This window comes from Gekko japonicus, unplaced genomic scaffold (genome assembly GCF_001447785.1).
Source record: "Gekko japonicus isolate JY-2015 unplaced genomic scaffold, Gekko_japonicus_V1.1 scaffold495, whole genome shotgun sequence".
Taxonomy (NCBI): domain Eukaryota; kingdom Metazoa; phylum Chordata; class Lepidosauria; order Squamata; family Gekkonidae; genus Gekko; species Gekko japonicus.
The window spans coordinates 696235-710145 of record NW_015160850.1 but is presented as its reverse complement, the minus strand read 5'-3'; the positions used below and the strand labels follow the sequence as shown (position 1 = coordinate 710145).

At 52.9% G+C, this 13911-nt stretch overlaps 1 protein-coding gene across 1 annotated transcript in view; it reads right to left on the bottom strand.

Moving 5' to 3' along the window:
• Positions 1 to 13911, bottom strand: part of LOC107118484 (maestro heat-like repeat-containing protein family member 2B) — a 131178-nt gene that overhangs the window by 63153 nt on the left and 54114 nt on the right. Inside the window, exons 19-23 of the mRNA XM_015420841.1 lie at positions 13378 to 13500; positions 11382 to 11461; positions 9113 to 9260; positions 4693 to 4788; positions 496 to 597 (exon numbers count right to left, since the gene is read on the bottom strand). Coding sequence (XP_015276327.1) covers positions 496 to 597; positions 4693 to 4788; positions 9113 to 9260; positions 11382 to 11461; positions 13378 to 13500 — 549 coding nt within the window. The remainder of the gene's footprint in view (positions 1 to 495; positions 598 to 4692; positions 4789 to 9112; positions 9261 to 11381; positions 11462 to 13377; positions 13501 to 13911) is intronic.

Genomic DNA, 13911 nt, shown 5'->3' with positions numbered 1-13911 from the left:
TGGCTTTCGAGCAAGGGAACCTTTACCTTTACTTTTTATAGATAGGAAGTCTCGGTCTGGGGCAAGGGATGTTCTGTCTTCTTGGTGCTTGGGAGGGGGGTGGCAACAGTGGGAGGGGGCTTCTAGTGTCCCAGCCCCACTGGTGGACCTCCTGATGGCACCTGGTATTTGTGGGCACTGTGTGACACAGAGTGTTGGACTGGATGGGCCATTGGCCTGATCCGACACTGGCTTCTCTTACGTTCTGAGAGTCAACGCTCCTTTTGCCAGAAATCTGACCAGGGGACCTTTGGTTCCCGAAAGCTCAACCCCCCAAAATCGTGTCGGTCTCTGAGGTGCTCCTGGGTTCGAATCTAGCTGTTCCACAGTAGGCCCTCTGAGATTATCTTCATATGTTCCAGTGGGATTTGAGCACTTCTCAGTCCGAAAGATGGATGCGTGGGGGAAGGGGAAGACACACAACGAAGAGCAGAAAAGCGGTCCGCTCACCGGAACGCCGACTTGGATGCTTCCTCGAAAAGCGGCGAGCAGCTGAAAGCTGGCGTGCAAAGCTCGTTCTCGGCTGCATTCGGTTTCAGTAAACCAGGGGTCGATGAGCTGTTGATGATGCGAGGACGTGAGTGAACGCATGCAAGAACACAGAGACTGAATCAGTCCATTGGTCAAAGAGTGCTCCGGACTCCCCTGTACCCCACCCCTGCCCACCACCAGGTCCCCGACTCACACCTCCCTTTCTGCCCCCACCCACGCATCCCACATCCCCCTGGGTATCCTTCCCCTGCCTGCTCACGACCCCCTCCCCTCTCCCATGCTCACAGCCACACTGTGCCCTTTCCTTAAAGACACCAGGTGGCGGGTGGCATGTACTGCTGGGAGCGCCACTGCTGTGGCCATAAAGAGCACTGCTTGCAGCACCCGCATGCTACCCTGGTGGCGCGGGGCAGCCCAGGGAGCCAGGAACACAGGAGGTGGAGTGCAGGCGAGTGAGTGGGTGAGGAAAGGGTGTACTGATATGTGGTAGAGCAGTTGTGCAGGTAGGGGTTGGGGTGAGTGGGCCCTGACAAAATCTCTGAGCCCTGGCAGATACCCCCACCTCAAGGTATGCTGATGAAAACCATAAGAACATCAGAAGAGCCCTGCTGGATCAGTCCAGTGGGGGTCCATCTAGTCCAGCTTCCTGTCTCACACGGTGGCCAACCAGTTCCTCTTGAGGGCCAACAGGGCAGAGAGCCTGAGGCCTTCATAAGACCATCAGAAGAGCCCTGCTGGATCAGACCAGTGAGGGTCCATCTAGTCCAGCATCCTGTCTCACAGAGCGGCCAACCAGTGCCTCTGGAGGGCCAACAACGGGGCATAGAGGCTGAGGCCTTCATTAGAACATAAGAAGAGCCCTGCTGGATCAGACCAGTGGTCCATCTAGGCCAGGATCCTGTCTCACGCCATGGCCAACCAGTTCCTCTGGAGGGTCAACAATGGGGCAGAGAGTCCGAGGACTTCATGAGAACATCAGAAGAGCCCTGCTGGATGAGACCAGTGGTCCATCTAGGCCAGGATGCTATCTCAGAGAAGCCAACCAGTTTCTCTGGAGGTCCAACAACAGGCAAAGAGGCAGAGACCTTCATTAGAACATCAGAAGAGTCCTGCTGGATCAGACCAGTGGTCCATCTAGGCCAGGATCCTGTCTCACAGAGAGGCCAACCAGTTTCTCTGGAAGTCCAACAACAGAGCAGAGAGGCCAAGGCTTTCATAAGAGAACATCAGAAGAGCTGGATGAGACCAGTGAGGGTCCATCTAGTCCATCATCCTGTCTCACACAGTGGCCAACCAGTCCCTATGGATGGCCAACAACAGGGCAGAGAGGCCAAGGCCTTCCCCTGATGTTGCCACCTGGCTCTGGGATTCAGAGGCTTAGTGCCTCTGAATGTGGCGGTAGGCTTGCCAAGTCCCCCCGGGGGACGGGGAAACCGCTGCCCCAGAGGCCCGTTCCCCGCCGCCGGCGGATCGGGCCCCGGGGAGAACCCCACGCCGACGTGCATGTCACCCGGAAGTGACGTGACCACGCCGGGTACGCTGGGCACGGGGCCACAGTCATCTGAGGGAAAACTCTATGGTTTCCCCTCGGATGGTCGTGGCCCTGCCCCCAGTGTGCCCAGCGTGGTCGTGTCACTTCCTAGTGACGTGGATGCGGCACGCACACTCCAGCCGCCAGCCGGGAGTCCCCCGCTGCACCGAAAATCAGACTTGGCAACCCTATGTGGAGGTTCCCCTCAGTCACCAGGGCTAGTAGCCTTCGATAGACTTATCCTCCATGCATTTATGTTATTTATTTATTTATTATTTTGATTTATAGCCTGCCTTCCCCGCAAGCGGGCTCAGGGCGGCTCACAAATAGGGCACATGCCAATACATAAAACAGGCTACAAACAGCATACAAGCAGTCGTTTACAATATTACAACAGTGCTCTAGAAGTTTCAGATCAGTCTTCAATAAAAAGATGGCACTTCCAGTTCAGTGGGAATGGATCTAATCCCCTTTTAAAGCTGTTTATTCCTGCGACCATCACCACGTCCTCAGGCAGCAAGTCCCACATTTTAATCACCCTCTGCGTACAGAAGTATTTCCTTTTGTCTGTCCTGAACCTTCTGCCCGTCAGCTTCACTGGATGTCCTCAAATTTACTCTTTGGGGAGCGGGAGAAAAAGTTCCCTTTGTCAGTTCTCTCCATCCCATTTTTATAACCCTCTGCCATGTCCCCCCATAGAGCTGGATGGGGAAGAAGGAACCTTCCATCCTCCGACTCCGTGCAGCAAACTGTGACCCGACAGCGAAAGGATGTGGTCTGAGCCCACCTAGCAGTTTCTCACTCTTCCAATCTATTTAAAATTAACAAACGGAGGTGATTGGATAAGCCATCTTCCGGTACTGGAAGGGCTGTCGTTACAGAAGATGGAGCGGAGCTGTTTTCTGTTGCCCCAGAAAGTTGAATCAGAACCAACAAATTAAACGAAGTTCCCGGTCACACGGAGAATTTGCCGTGCGAAAGGCATGGATGTCGGGCGGATTTTCGGGGCGCGATCACACCGCGACATCTGGGAAGCGTAGCGCACCCGTGGCCAACCCGTGGCGTCCTGCCGAAGATGCGGAGTTAAAAAGTACCAAGGAAAGTGCACTGGTATCCGGAAAACGCGCGGCACAGGTGGGCGTCTGATCGCGGGAGCGCTAGTATCCCGCGGCATCTGGCGCCCGCCCATGTCCCGTCGCAAACCGGATGTTTTTCGTAAGCGCATGCGCACAAACACGAAACTGAAAGCAGTGCTGCTCTGCGGAACTGCGCATGCGCACAAACGCAAAACGCTTGTGTGATCGCGCCGCGCCGCTTCTTTGCCACGCTGCAGCATCGCCGTGTGATCGCCAGCTAACAGCCTAAGCACGGAGTCTCGGGGGACCATGTGATCGGGCTACTGCGCTTTATTTTGGCCCACCCTTCCCCCCCCCCCCCCGCATTATCTGGCCCGTGTGACTGGGGCCAAAAAGAGTTTTTGGCTAAACATTAGGAAGAAGTTCCTGGCGATTAGCGCGGTTCCCCAGTGGAACAGGCTTTCTCGGGAGGTGGTGGGCTCTCCTTCATCGGAGGTTTTCAAGAAAAGGCTAGATGGTCATCTGACAGCAATGCGGATTCTGTGAACGTAGGCAAATCGCGAGAGGGGGGGCAGGAAGGACCAAGTCGGTGCTTGGATCTCGTGGCCTGTTGCTGCATGCCCAGGGTAATGCCAATCACCACTCTGGGGCCAGGAAGGAATCTTCCTCCAAGCTAGATTGGCCCAGGGATCCTGGAGGGTTTTTTTTGCCTTCCTCCGGGCATGGAGCAGAGGAAGTAGCTAAGAACAGAAGAACAGAAGAGAAGCCCATGTTGGATCAGGCCAGTGGCCCATCCAGTCACACACTGGCCAGAAATACCAGGTGCCATCAGGAGGTCCAGCAGTGGAGCCAGGAAACCAGAAGCCCCCTCCCACTGTTGCCCCCCCCAAAGCACCAAGAAGACAGAGCATCCCTTACCCCAGACTGAGAGTCCCTATCTATACCTTGTGACTAAGAGCCACTGATGGACTTCTGCTCCATATGCTTATCTAGTTCCCTCTTGAAGCCGTCCATGCTTGTAGCCGCCGCCACCTCCTGTGGCAGTGAACTCCCTGTGTTAATCTCTCTTTGGGTGAAGGACGCCTTTTATCTGTTCTAACCCAACCGCTCAGCAATTTCATGGAGTGCCCACTTGAGTTCTTGTATTGTGAGAAAGGGAGAAAAGTATTTCTTTCTCGACCTGCTCTATCCTATGCATGATCTTATAAACCTCGATCATGTCACCCCTCAGCCGTCATGTCTCCAAGCAAAAGAGCCCCAAGCGCTTTCGCCTTTCTTCATAGGGAAAGTGTTCCAACCCTTTGACCATTCGAGTTGCCCTTTTCTGCACTCTTCCCAGTGCTATAATATCCTTTTTGAGATGTCGTGACCAGAACTGTACACAGTACTCCGAATGAGGACGTACCATCGATTTATACAGGGGCATGTGTGTTTATATATGCCCGCGTCTGTGCCCGGGGGGGGGGGGTTCGGACTAGATGACCCTCAGGATCCCTTCCAGCTCCATGTTTCTATGTTTCAATGGATTTCCTCCTGGCTGCCCCAGCGACTCACCTGGAACATTTCGTCCACCAGCTCAGATGTTGGCTCTTCCTCCAGGATGGCCTTCATGAGTTCCCCGAGGGCCTCTACGGAATCATCGTACAGGGACTGGAAACCACAACCCAGCAAATGAAATAGGGTTTGCCCCCCTGAAGTCACAGACATACCCAAGTCCAGGGGTCATTTCGTAGAAAAAGAGGTGCAGGGGCTCATTAGCATAACTTATTTGCATATGCCACACCCCCTGACCTCACCCGAAGTATGTCAGAAGGCAACACCCACTGCTCAGGCTCCACCGGACTGTTTTGGATTGCTAGCTATTGGGGGAGGGGGGGACTTGCAGATCTGTCCTCACAGAGGAGGGAGAGCTTGTACCTGAATAAAACTTGGTCTTCAAGGTGCCACTGGACTGTTTTGGGCCAGGGGCGGGGGGGGGGCTCTGCAATTTACCTGGCTGCTTCTTGCTCTGACTGAGGGCTGCTGAGAGCAGGGGGTGGGGCTTGTTGCATGTGCCCGCCCCCTGGGCTCTTTACTGCCGGAGCTCTGCTCCTGTGCGCTCCTGCAGGAAATAATTCCTGCCCAAGTTACTTCTGGGTGACGTAGGCATGTCACATTTATTTCCACTTTCTTGCCTCCTGGGGAAGAGGACGTCCGCACCCGCGCAGCCAACTGGCTGGTGACGGAGAAGAGAACTGGAAACGGGGGGGGGGGCGACCCTACTGGGCGGGAGCCCCACCTGGCCCCACCCACTTCCTAAAAAACACTTTGCCAGAAAAGGGTTTGCCCACGGGCACCACGTTGGGGACCCCTGCACGACAGCATACGGATTCGAAAATGGCCTTTAGGAAACACCTGAACACCTCCTAAGGCCTTGTTTGGTGTCGTGGTTCAGTGCGCAGACTCTAATCTGGGAGAACCACGTTTGATTCCCCACTCCTCCACTTGCACCTGGCTGGATGACCTTGGGCAAGCCACAGTTCTGTCAGAGCTGTTCTCTCAGGAGCAGTCCTTGAAAGAGCTCTCTCAGCCCCACCTACCTCACAGAGGGTGTCTGCTGTGGGGAGGGGAAGGGAGAGGAGTTTGTAAGCCACTCTGAGACTCCTTTGGGTAGTGAAGGGCGGGGTATAAATCCAATCTCCTTCTTTTTTAGGAAAGACATAAACAGAGCCAGTTTGGTGTAGTGGTTGAGAGCACTGGATTCTAATGTGGGGGCACCAGGTCTGATTCCCCACTCCTCCACTTGCACCTGGCTGGATGACCTTGGGCAAGCCACAGTTCTGTCAGAGCTGTTCTCTCAGGAGCAGTCCTTGAAAGAGCTCTCTCAGCCCCACCTACCTCACAGAGGGTGTCTGCTGTGGGGAGGGGAAGGGAGAGGAGTTTGTAAGCCACTCTGAGACTCCTTTGGGTAGTGAAGGGCGGGGTATAAATCCAATCTCCTTCTTTTTTAGGAAAGACATAAACAGAGCCAGTTTGGTGTAGTGGTTGAGAGCACTGGATTCTAATGTGGGGGCACCAGGTCTGATTCCCCACTCCTCCACATGCAGCTGCTGGTGTGACCTTGGGTCAGTCAGAAGTCCTCTCTGAGCTGTTCTCTCAAGGGCAGTCCTCGAGAGAGCTCTCTCAGCCCCACCTACCTCACAGGGTGTCTGTTCTGGGGAGGGGGAGGGAAAGGAGACTGTGAGCTGCTCTGAGACGGGCGGGGTATAAATCCAATCTCCCCCTCCTCCTTTCTCCCCAGCTTGGATCAACTCTTTACCACCCATTTAACTGATTTTTTTTTATAAAGTCAGAAGACAGCTGAGGGGGTTTGCGGCATTATTCTCACTTGTCTCTGAGACTACAATCTCTCTGGCTTTGATAGAATAATAGCAGACAACCCGATCTCCGCCCCTTGCCCCTACTCACAACCTTGTCTGGGTAACTTATTTGGTAGCCGAACCCCTGCTAGGGACAATATCATTATTTCTGTCTTCTGCTGCGAGTGCCAGAAAAACGCTGTGCTGGCCCTCAAGGAAATAGGTACAGAGATGACACATTCCGCCTGCAGCCAGTGTTTGTTTTCAGATAACAGTCAGACATTCCAGAGATCGGCAGAGAAAGATAGGAATAGTCATCCAGAGACTGAGCAGAAGGTCAGATGTGAAAAGATGACTTATATGAAGAGAAGAAGAAGAGAAGAAGAAGAGACTGGATGTATACCCCTGCCCTTCACTCGGAGTCTCAGAGCGGCTTACAAACTCCTTTCCCTTTCCCTCCCCTCCCCAGAACGGACGCCTTGTGAGGTAGGCGGGGCTGAGAGAGCTCTTTCGAGGACTGCCCTTGAGAGAACAGCTCTTGTCAGAACTACGGCTGGCCTAAGGTCACATCAGCAGCTGCGAGTGGAGGCGTGGGGAATCAAACCCGGTTCTCCCAGATTAGAGTCCGCACACCTAACCACTACACCAAACTGGCAAAATGTAGGAACTAAGAGGAGGGGAAAAAATGCCATCAAGTCGCAGCCGACTTACGGCAACCCGACAGGTTTTCAGGGCAAGGGACGTTTGGAGGAGGTTTTTGCCATTGCCTGCCCTGAACTTCCTTGCTGGTCTCCCATCCAAATACTAACCAGGGCCGACCCTGCTTAGCTTCTGAGATCTGATGAGATTGGGCTAGCCCAACACACCCAGGTCAGTGCTAAGAAATGTAACCACGAGTTAAGAGAGCCCATCAGAAAGACCTCGCTAGATCACCAGGTGAAGGCCCAACTATTCCAGTACTAGGGATGTGCATTCGGTTCATCTGAACCGAATGCACCCCTGAAAATGGCCCATTCGGACCCCTTTTGGGCCACTGCAGGCTGATTCAGATTCTCTGATCTGAATTGGCTTGCTGCCGAATTGCCACCGAATTTGTGGAAGGGTAAGAGCTTTCGTTTGTCACGGCTCACTTCTTCAGTGGGGAACTGGATAGGAGTGTGCAAAAAAAAAAATATATTCGGCCCATTCGGATTCGGCCGAATCGGGCAGAATCAATTTCGGCTGGCAGTAAGACTCCTACATGTCAGTTTCGTCAGTAGGAGGTCTTTTGGCCAGCCGAATGTCAATTTCAGCCCCATTATATCCTATGGGCCATTGAAGTCAATGGTGAAAACATAGGGTATATTCTGGGGGCTGAAGGGGAGGGGGTTTGAGGGAGAGGTTCCAAACTTGCAGGGAAGTTGCTGGAGCCTCTCCCCAAGATACCAACCATATTTGAAGAACATTGGACCAGGGGGTCCAATTCTAGGGCCCCCCAAACAGGTTGCCCCTATCCCCTCCATTGTTCTCTATGGTGGAGGAAAAAGTAACAGTAGAATTGGACCCCCTGGTCCAATGTTCTTCAAATATGGTTGGTATCTTGGGGAGAGGCTCCAGCAGCTACCCTGCCAGTTTAGAACCCCTTCCTCAAACCCCCTCCCCTCCAGCCCCCAGAATATACACTATGTTTTCGCCATTGACTTCAATGGCCCATAGGATATAATGGGGCTGAAATTGGCATTCGGCTGGCCGAAACACTCCCTAATCGGCTGGTACTGACGAAACTGACATGTGGGAGTCTTACTGCCAGACGAAATTGATTCTACCCAATTCGGCGGAATCCGAATGGGCCGAATTTTTTTTTTTGCACACTCCTATTCAGTACCCCACTGAAGTGAGCCGTGACTCATGAAAGCTCTTATCCTTCCACAAATATTGGCCCCGTTCACATGCTGAATTTGCCACGGGAGAGCCACGATAGAATGGCAGATTTTCCGGGTGCGATCACACCGCAACGTCTGGCAAGTGGAGCGCACCTGTGGCCAACCCGTGGCGTACCACCTAAAATGCACAATGGAAAAAGCTACCTCATCGAAGCTTCTAGCAAACAGTTTGCCACGGGCTGCCTCCAGACTCCCTTGGTGCGATCGCGCCGGTGCGCGGCTTTTCCCTCTGGCCCCTCGTTGACACGCAGGTGAGGCGGGAAGGAACTGTGGCGTGCCGCCGATGCGTGGGATCACCTTCTGGCAGCTCTAATTGTGGCGGCGCAAATACCCCCGCCTCCATCCCCCCCGCATTATCCGGCCCGTGTGACCGGGGCCATTGTTAGTCTTTAAGACTGGCCCATAGCCAGGATCTTTAAAGTTGGGGTGATTTACATTTCTTAGGGTGGGCACTGGCTAATCGAATTAAAGAAATATCTGGCTCCTTCCCCACACGTGCTGCTGCTCGGGAGTGGAAGGGAAGTCAGGGGGCCTAGTAAGTCAGGGGGCCTAGCCCCAAGATCCCCCCGCTGTAGCTATGGGCCTGCTTTAAGGTGCTCCTGGACCCTTGTTCTCTTCTACTGCTACAGACAGACTAACATGACTACTCGTCTTGACCCATCTCCACTGAACAGACCCTTCTGGGAAGTCTACAAGCAGGTCACAAAAGATGACCTCGAAGAACCCCCATACCTCTGTGTATTCAGAGTCCTTTCCCATCCCCCCTTTCAGCTGCTCCAAGGGAGGAAGAGGAAACAGGCTCTTGATGCTTTGGTCGAGGAGGTCCCGATGGTCGTCCAAGCTCAAACACGGCTTCAGTTTGCTGGAAGGAGGAAGATGGATGGAAGGACCACATTTTAGAGTCATCGGGGCTGGTTCTGGGTACTTTGTTGCCCCAAGCAAGGCACAGACATCGCCGGTTCTTGTACCACCTCCGGCCAGGTCTACGTGGAGCCCTGAGACAACATTATGACGTCCAGCAGGTGAGGGTCCAGGGGCAGAGGTTCTTCACCTTCTGCCTCACCGGTGGCTGGAAGTGAGCTGAGGATCAGGACCCTCTTCCTTGTGCTGCCCCAAAGAGCTGCTCGGGTGGGCTGAGCGTCATCGCTGTCAGCCCTAGGGTTACCAACCTCCAGGTGGAGCCTGGATTTCAACTCAACTCCAGACAACAAAGATCAGTTTCCCTGGAGAAAATGTCAGTTTTTGCTGGGTAGAAATAAGAATATAAGAAGAGCCCTGCGGGAGGGTCCATCTAGTCCAGTATCCTGTCTCACACAGTGTCTAGCCAGTTCCTCTGGAGGGCCAACAACAGGGCACGGAGGCCGAGGCCTTCATGACAGCATCAGAAGAGCCCTGCAGGATCAGACCAGGGGTCCATCTAGACCAGCATCCTGTCTCACAAAGAGGCCAACCAGTTCCTCTGGAGACTCAATAGCACCATAAATGCCGAGGCCTTCCCCTGATAAGAACATAAGAAGAGCCCTGCTGGATCAGACCAATAGTCCATCTCATCCAGCACACTTAACCACTACACAAAACTGGCTAGCTGTAGAGTAATAAGAACATAAGAAGAGATCAAAAATCTATCCAATCAAGCATCCTGTCTCACACAGTGGCCAACCAGGTCCTCTGGAGAGTGAACAACAGGGCCGATAGGCTGAGGCCTTCATAAGAACATCAGAAGAGCCCTGCTGGATCAGACCAGTGAGGGTCCATTGAGTCCAGCCTCCTGTCTCACACAGTGGCCAACCAGTTCCTCTGGAGGGCCAACAACAGGGCAGAGAGGCCGAGGCCTTTGTAAGAATATCAGAAGAGCCCTGTTGGATCTGACCAATACTCCATCTAGTCCAGCATCCTGCCTCACACAGGGGACAACCAGTTCCTCTGGAGGGCCAACAACAGGGCAGAGAGGCCGAGGCCTTTGTAAGAATATCAGAAGAGCCCTGTTGGATCTGACCAATACTCCATCTAGTCCAGCATCCTGCCTCACACAGGGGACAACCTCTGGAGGGCCAACAACAGGGCACAGAGGCCAAGGCTTTCATAAGAAGATCAGAAGAGCCCTGCTGGATCAGACCAGTCATCCATCCAGTCCAGCATCCTGCCTCACACAGTGGCCAGGCAGTTCCACTGGAGAGCCAACAACAGGGTAGAGAGGCCGAGGCCTTCATAAGAACATTAGAAGAGCCCTGCTGGATCAGACCACCCACCCCTGCTGGATCAGTGGTCCGTCTAGACCAGCATGCTGCCTCACACAGTGGCCACTGGACTCAAACCTAGTGTTTCTGTCACTCGAATCTAGTGTTTCTGTCAGGAAACCATTTGAGGCCCTCATGAACCAAAGCCAAGCACACGAACACACATGAAGCTGCCTTCTACTGAATCAGACCCTGGGTCCATCAAGGTCAGTGCTCTCTACTCAGACTGGCAGCCGCACTCCAGGGTCCCGGGCAGAGGTCTTTCCCATCACCTCCTGCCTGGTCCTTTTTAACTGGAGATGCCGGGGATTGAACCTGGGACCTTCTGCATGCCAAGCAGAGGCTCTTCCCCTGAGCCACAGCCCCTCCCTAATAAATACGGACACAGGAAGCTGCTTATACTAAGCCAGATCATTGGTCTATCAAGGCCAGTCTTCCCCATCAACGACTGCCTCATCCTTTTAACTAGAGATGCTGAGGGTTGAACCTGGGACCTTCTGCATGCCAAGCAGATGATCTGCCCCTGAGCCACGGCCCCTTTCCAGGGAGAGGTGTACCTCTCCCTTTCCTCAAATGAACATCCTTACCATCAGAGGACATCCTAACCGGCAGAGGATCTACCCCTCAGTCGAAGCCCCTCGAGCTCCTTGGGTGGAAAGCTGGGGTCCCGAAGATGTCATGAAAATGAAAGAAAGGCTCTTGCCATGCAGAACTGCAGGACCAGTGGATCAGGAAAAAAAGCCTACCTCAGACATCCGAGGGCGAGGATGGCCTTGGGGCGAATTGGAGTCGTTAGAGCATCCAAGGGCTCTTCCCGGATGAAATCCTGAAAGGGTGAGCAGACATTTGGGGAAAGAAGGAGTCACTGATAGAGTAGCTGGCTTCCAGGTGTGGAATCTCCCGGAATTAGAGTTCATCTCCGGACTACAGAGATCAGTCCCCTTGGAAGAAACGGCTGCTTTAGAGGGCGGATTGTATGGCATTATACTCTGCTGAGGTCTCTCCCCTCCCCAAACCCTGCCCTCTCCAGGTTCCACCCCTAAATCTCCAGGAATTTCCCCACTCGGAGTTGGCAACCCTACAATGATTGCTGGCTACACCAAACCAGAGAATCTAACACTCAGCAGGGTATGATACAGTTCGCCCGCCACAGCAGCCATTTTCTCCAGGGGAACTGATCTCGGTTCTCTGGAGACCAGCTGTAACAGCAGGTCTCCAGCCCCCACCTGGAGGATTAAACAGCAAATATATACATTGCAAAAACCTTATTTATAAGTTAAAGTGTTCTATATGTTCCATCTTATAAAGTGCATTGTGTATTACTCATAATATTCTCAAACAGGCAGGGGTCATTTCCTGCAGGAGCGCACAGGAGCGGAGCTCCGGCAGTTAAGAGTCCACGGGGTGGGCACATGCAACAAAGCCCTGCCCCCTGCTCCCAGCAGCCCTCAGTCAGAGCAAGAGGCAGCCAGGTAAGTTGCAGAGCCAACAAGTCCAAAACAGTCCTGTGGCACCTTTAAGACCAAGTTTTATTCAGGTACAAGCTCTCCCTCCTCTGCGAGGAGAGATCTGCACACACTCCCCAATAGCTAGCAATCAAAAACAGTCCAGTGGAGCCTGAGCGGTGGGTGTTGCCTTCTGACCCACTTCCGGTGATGTCAGGGGGTGTGGCATTTGCAAATAACTTATGCTAATGAGTTATGCTAATGAGCTCCTGCAGCTCTTTTTCTATGAAATGACCCCTGAAAACAGGTATATATTCATTACATGCAATATCAACAATAATAACCAGTTTGTACAATCTAATAGCTACCAGTCAATTTACATCCTTTTTACACAGTCAACCCCAACGGGAGTTTCTAGAATTGTACACCGGCTTCTCCTTGCTTGAAGGTCTTCCAAAAGGGGAAGTTGCCTTTTGTGGTTACATGGAAGTTTAAATTGATGTTTGTTGCTGGTCCTACAAAAGGCTGTTAAAAGACATAATTCATGAGTCTAAAAATTATATAATATATCTAATATAACTCGGCTTCATGTAGTTTTCTTACCCCATTAAGCAGCTGACAATCATAGATGGCGCACTCCTGTCTTTCTCAAGGCTGCCTAGTAAAGACAGTTGCGCTCCATCTATCATTGTCAGCTGCTTAATGGGGTAAGAAAACTACATGAAGCCAAGTTATATTAGATATATAATTTTTAGACTCATGAATTATGTCTTTCAACAGCCTTTTGTAGGACCAGCAACAAACATCAATTTAAACTTCAGTGTAACCACAAAAGGAAACTTCCCCCTTTAGAAGACCTTCAAGCAAGGAGAAGCGAGGTGTACAATTCTCGAAACTCCCGTTGGGGTTGACTGTGTAAAAAGGATGTAAATGGACTGGTAGCTATTAGATTGTACAAACTGATTATTATTGTTAATATTGCATGTAATGAATATATACCTGTCTGAGAATATTATGAGTAATACACAATGCACTTTATAAGATGGAACATATAGAACACTTTAACTTATAAATAAGGTTTTTGCAGTGTATATATTTGTTGTCTGACTCTTCTAACACTGCGGCTCAAGTTCCCATACCCACCTAGAGCTTGGCAACCCTCCCCTCGGGTGGAGACACTCTTCATATTAATGGGACCTGAAGGTCCACGTGCTCATGATGCTCAGGAAGACCATGGGTTCTCCGTAAACGTGCAGCAGAGGCTGGCTGTGCACAGAGCCCCGGGAGCCTGACTCACCAGCAGGACCCCGAGGAGCTCCTTTTTGCAGGTTAACTGGAAGCCCTGGCCATCCCGGGTCTCGTGGAGGGCGTGGCTGATGTCCGTCATGCTCTGGATGAAGGCCAGCTTCAGGCTGATGTCCTGCATTTCCAAAAAAAATGCCGTTAGCAGACGGCAAACCTCGCGGGGCAGCGACCCTGCGTTTCCCAAGACAGCCGAATGAGGACATGGGGGGGGGCACACTTACATGCAGGACCAGAGGTCATTTTGGGGGGGATCGCGAGGGATTGCAGTTCCCCCGGGTGAGGTACGGGGGCGGGGCACATGACGAAGCCCCGCCCCCTGCTTCCGGCCACCCCGCTTCCGGCCCTCATTCAGCTAGGAGGAGGCAGGAGAAGAGGGAGGGTAAGTTGCTTCCTCCCTGCCTCTCCCCACCCCTGCCTGCCTGGGGCCAGGGAGGGCCTTGGTGGGGCTTCCTCGCACTCCCGCCGGCCTTGCAGGTCCACCACCGGGCCCCTCATGGGGCTCGGCAGTGGAGCTGCAAGGCCGGCG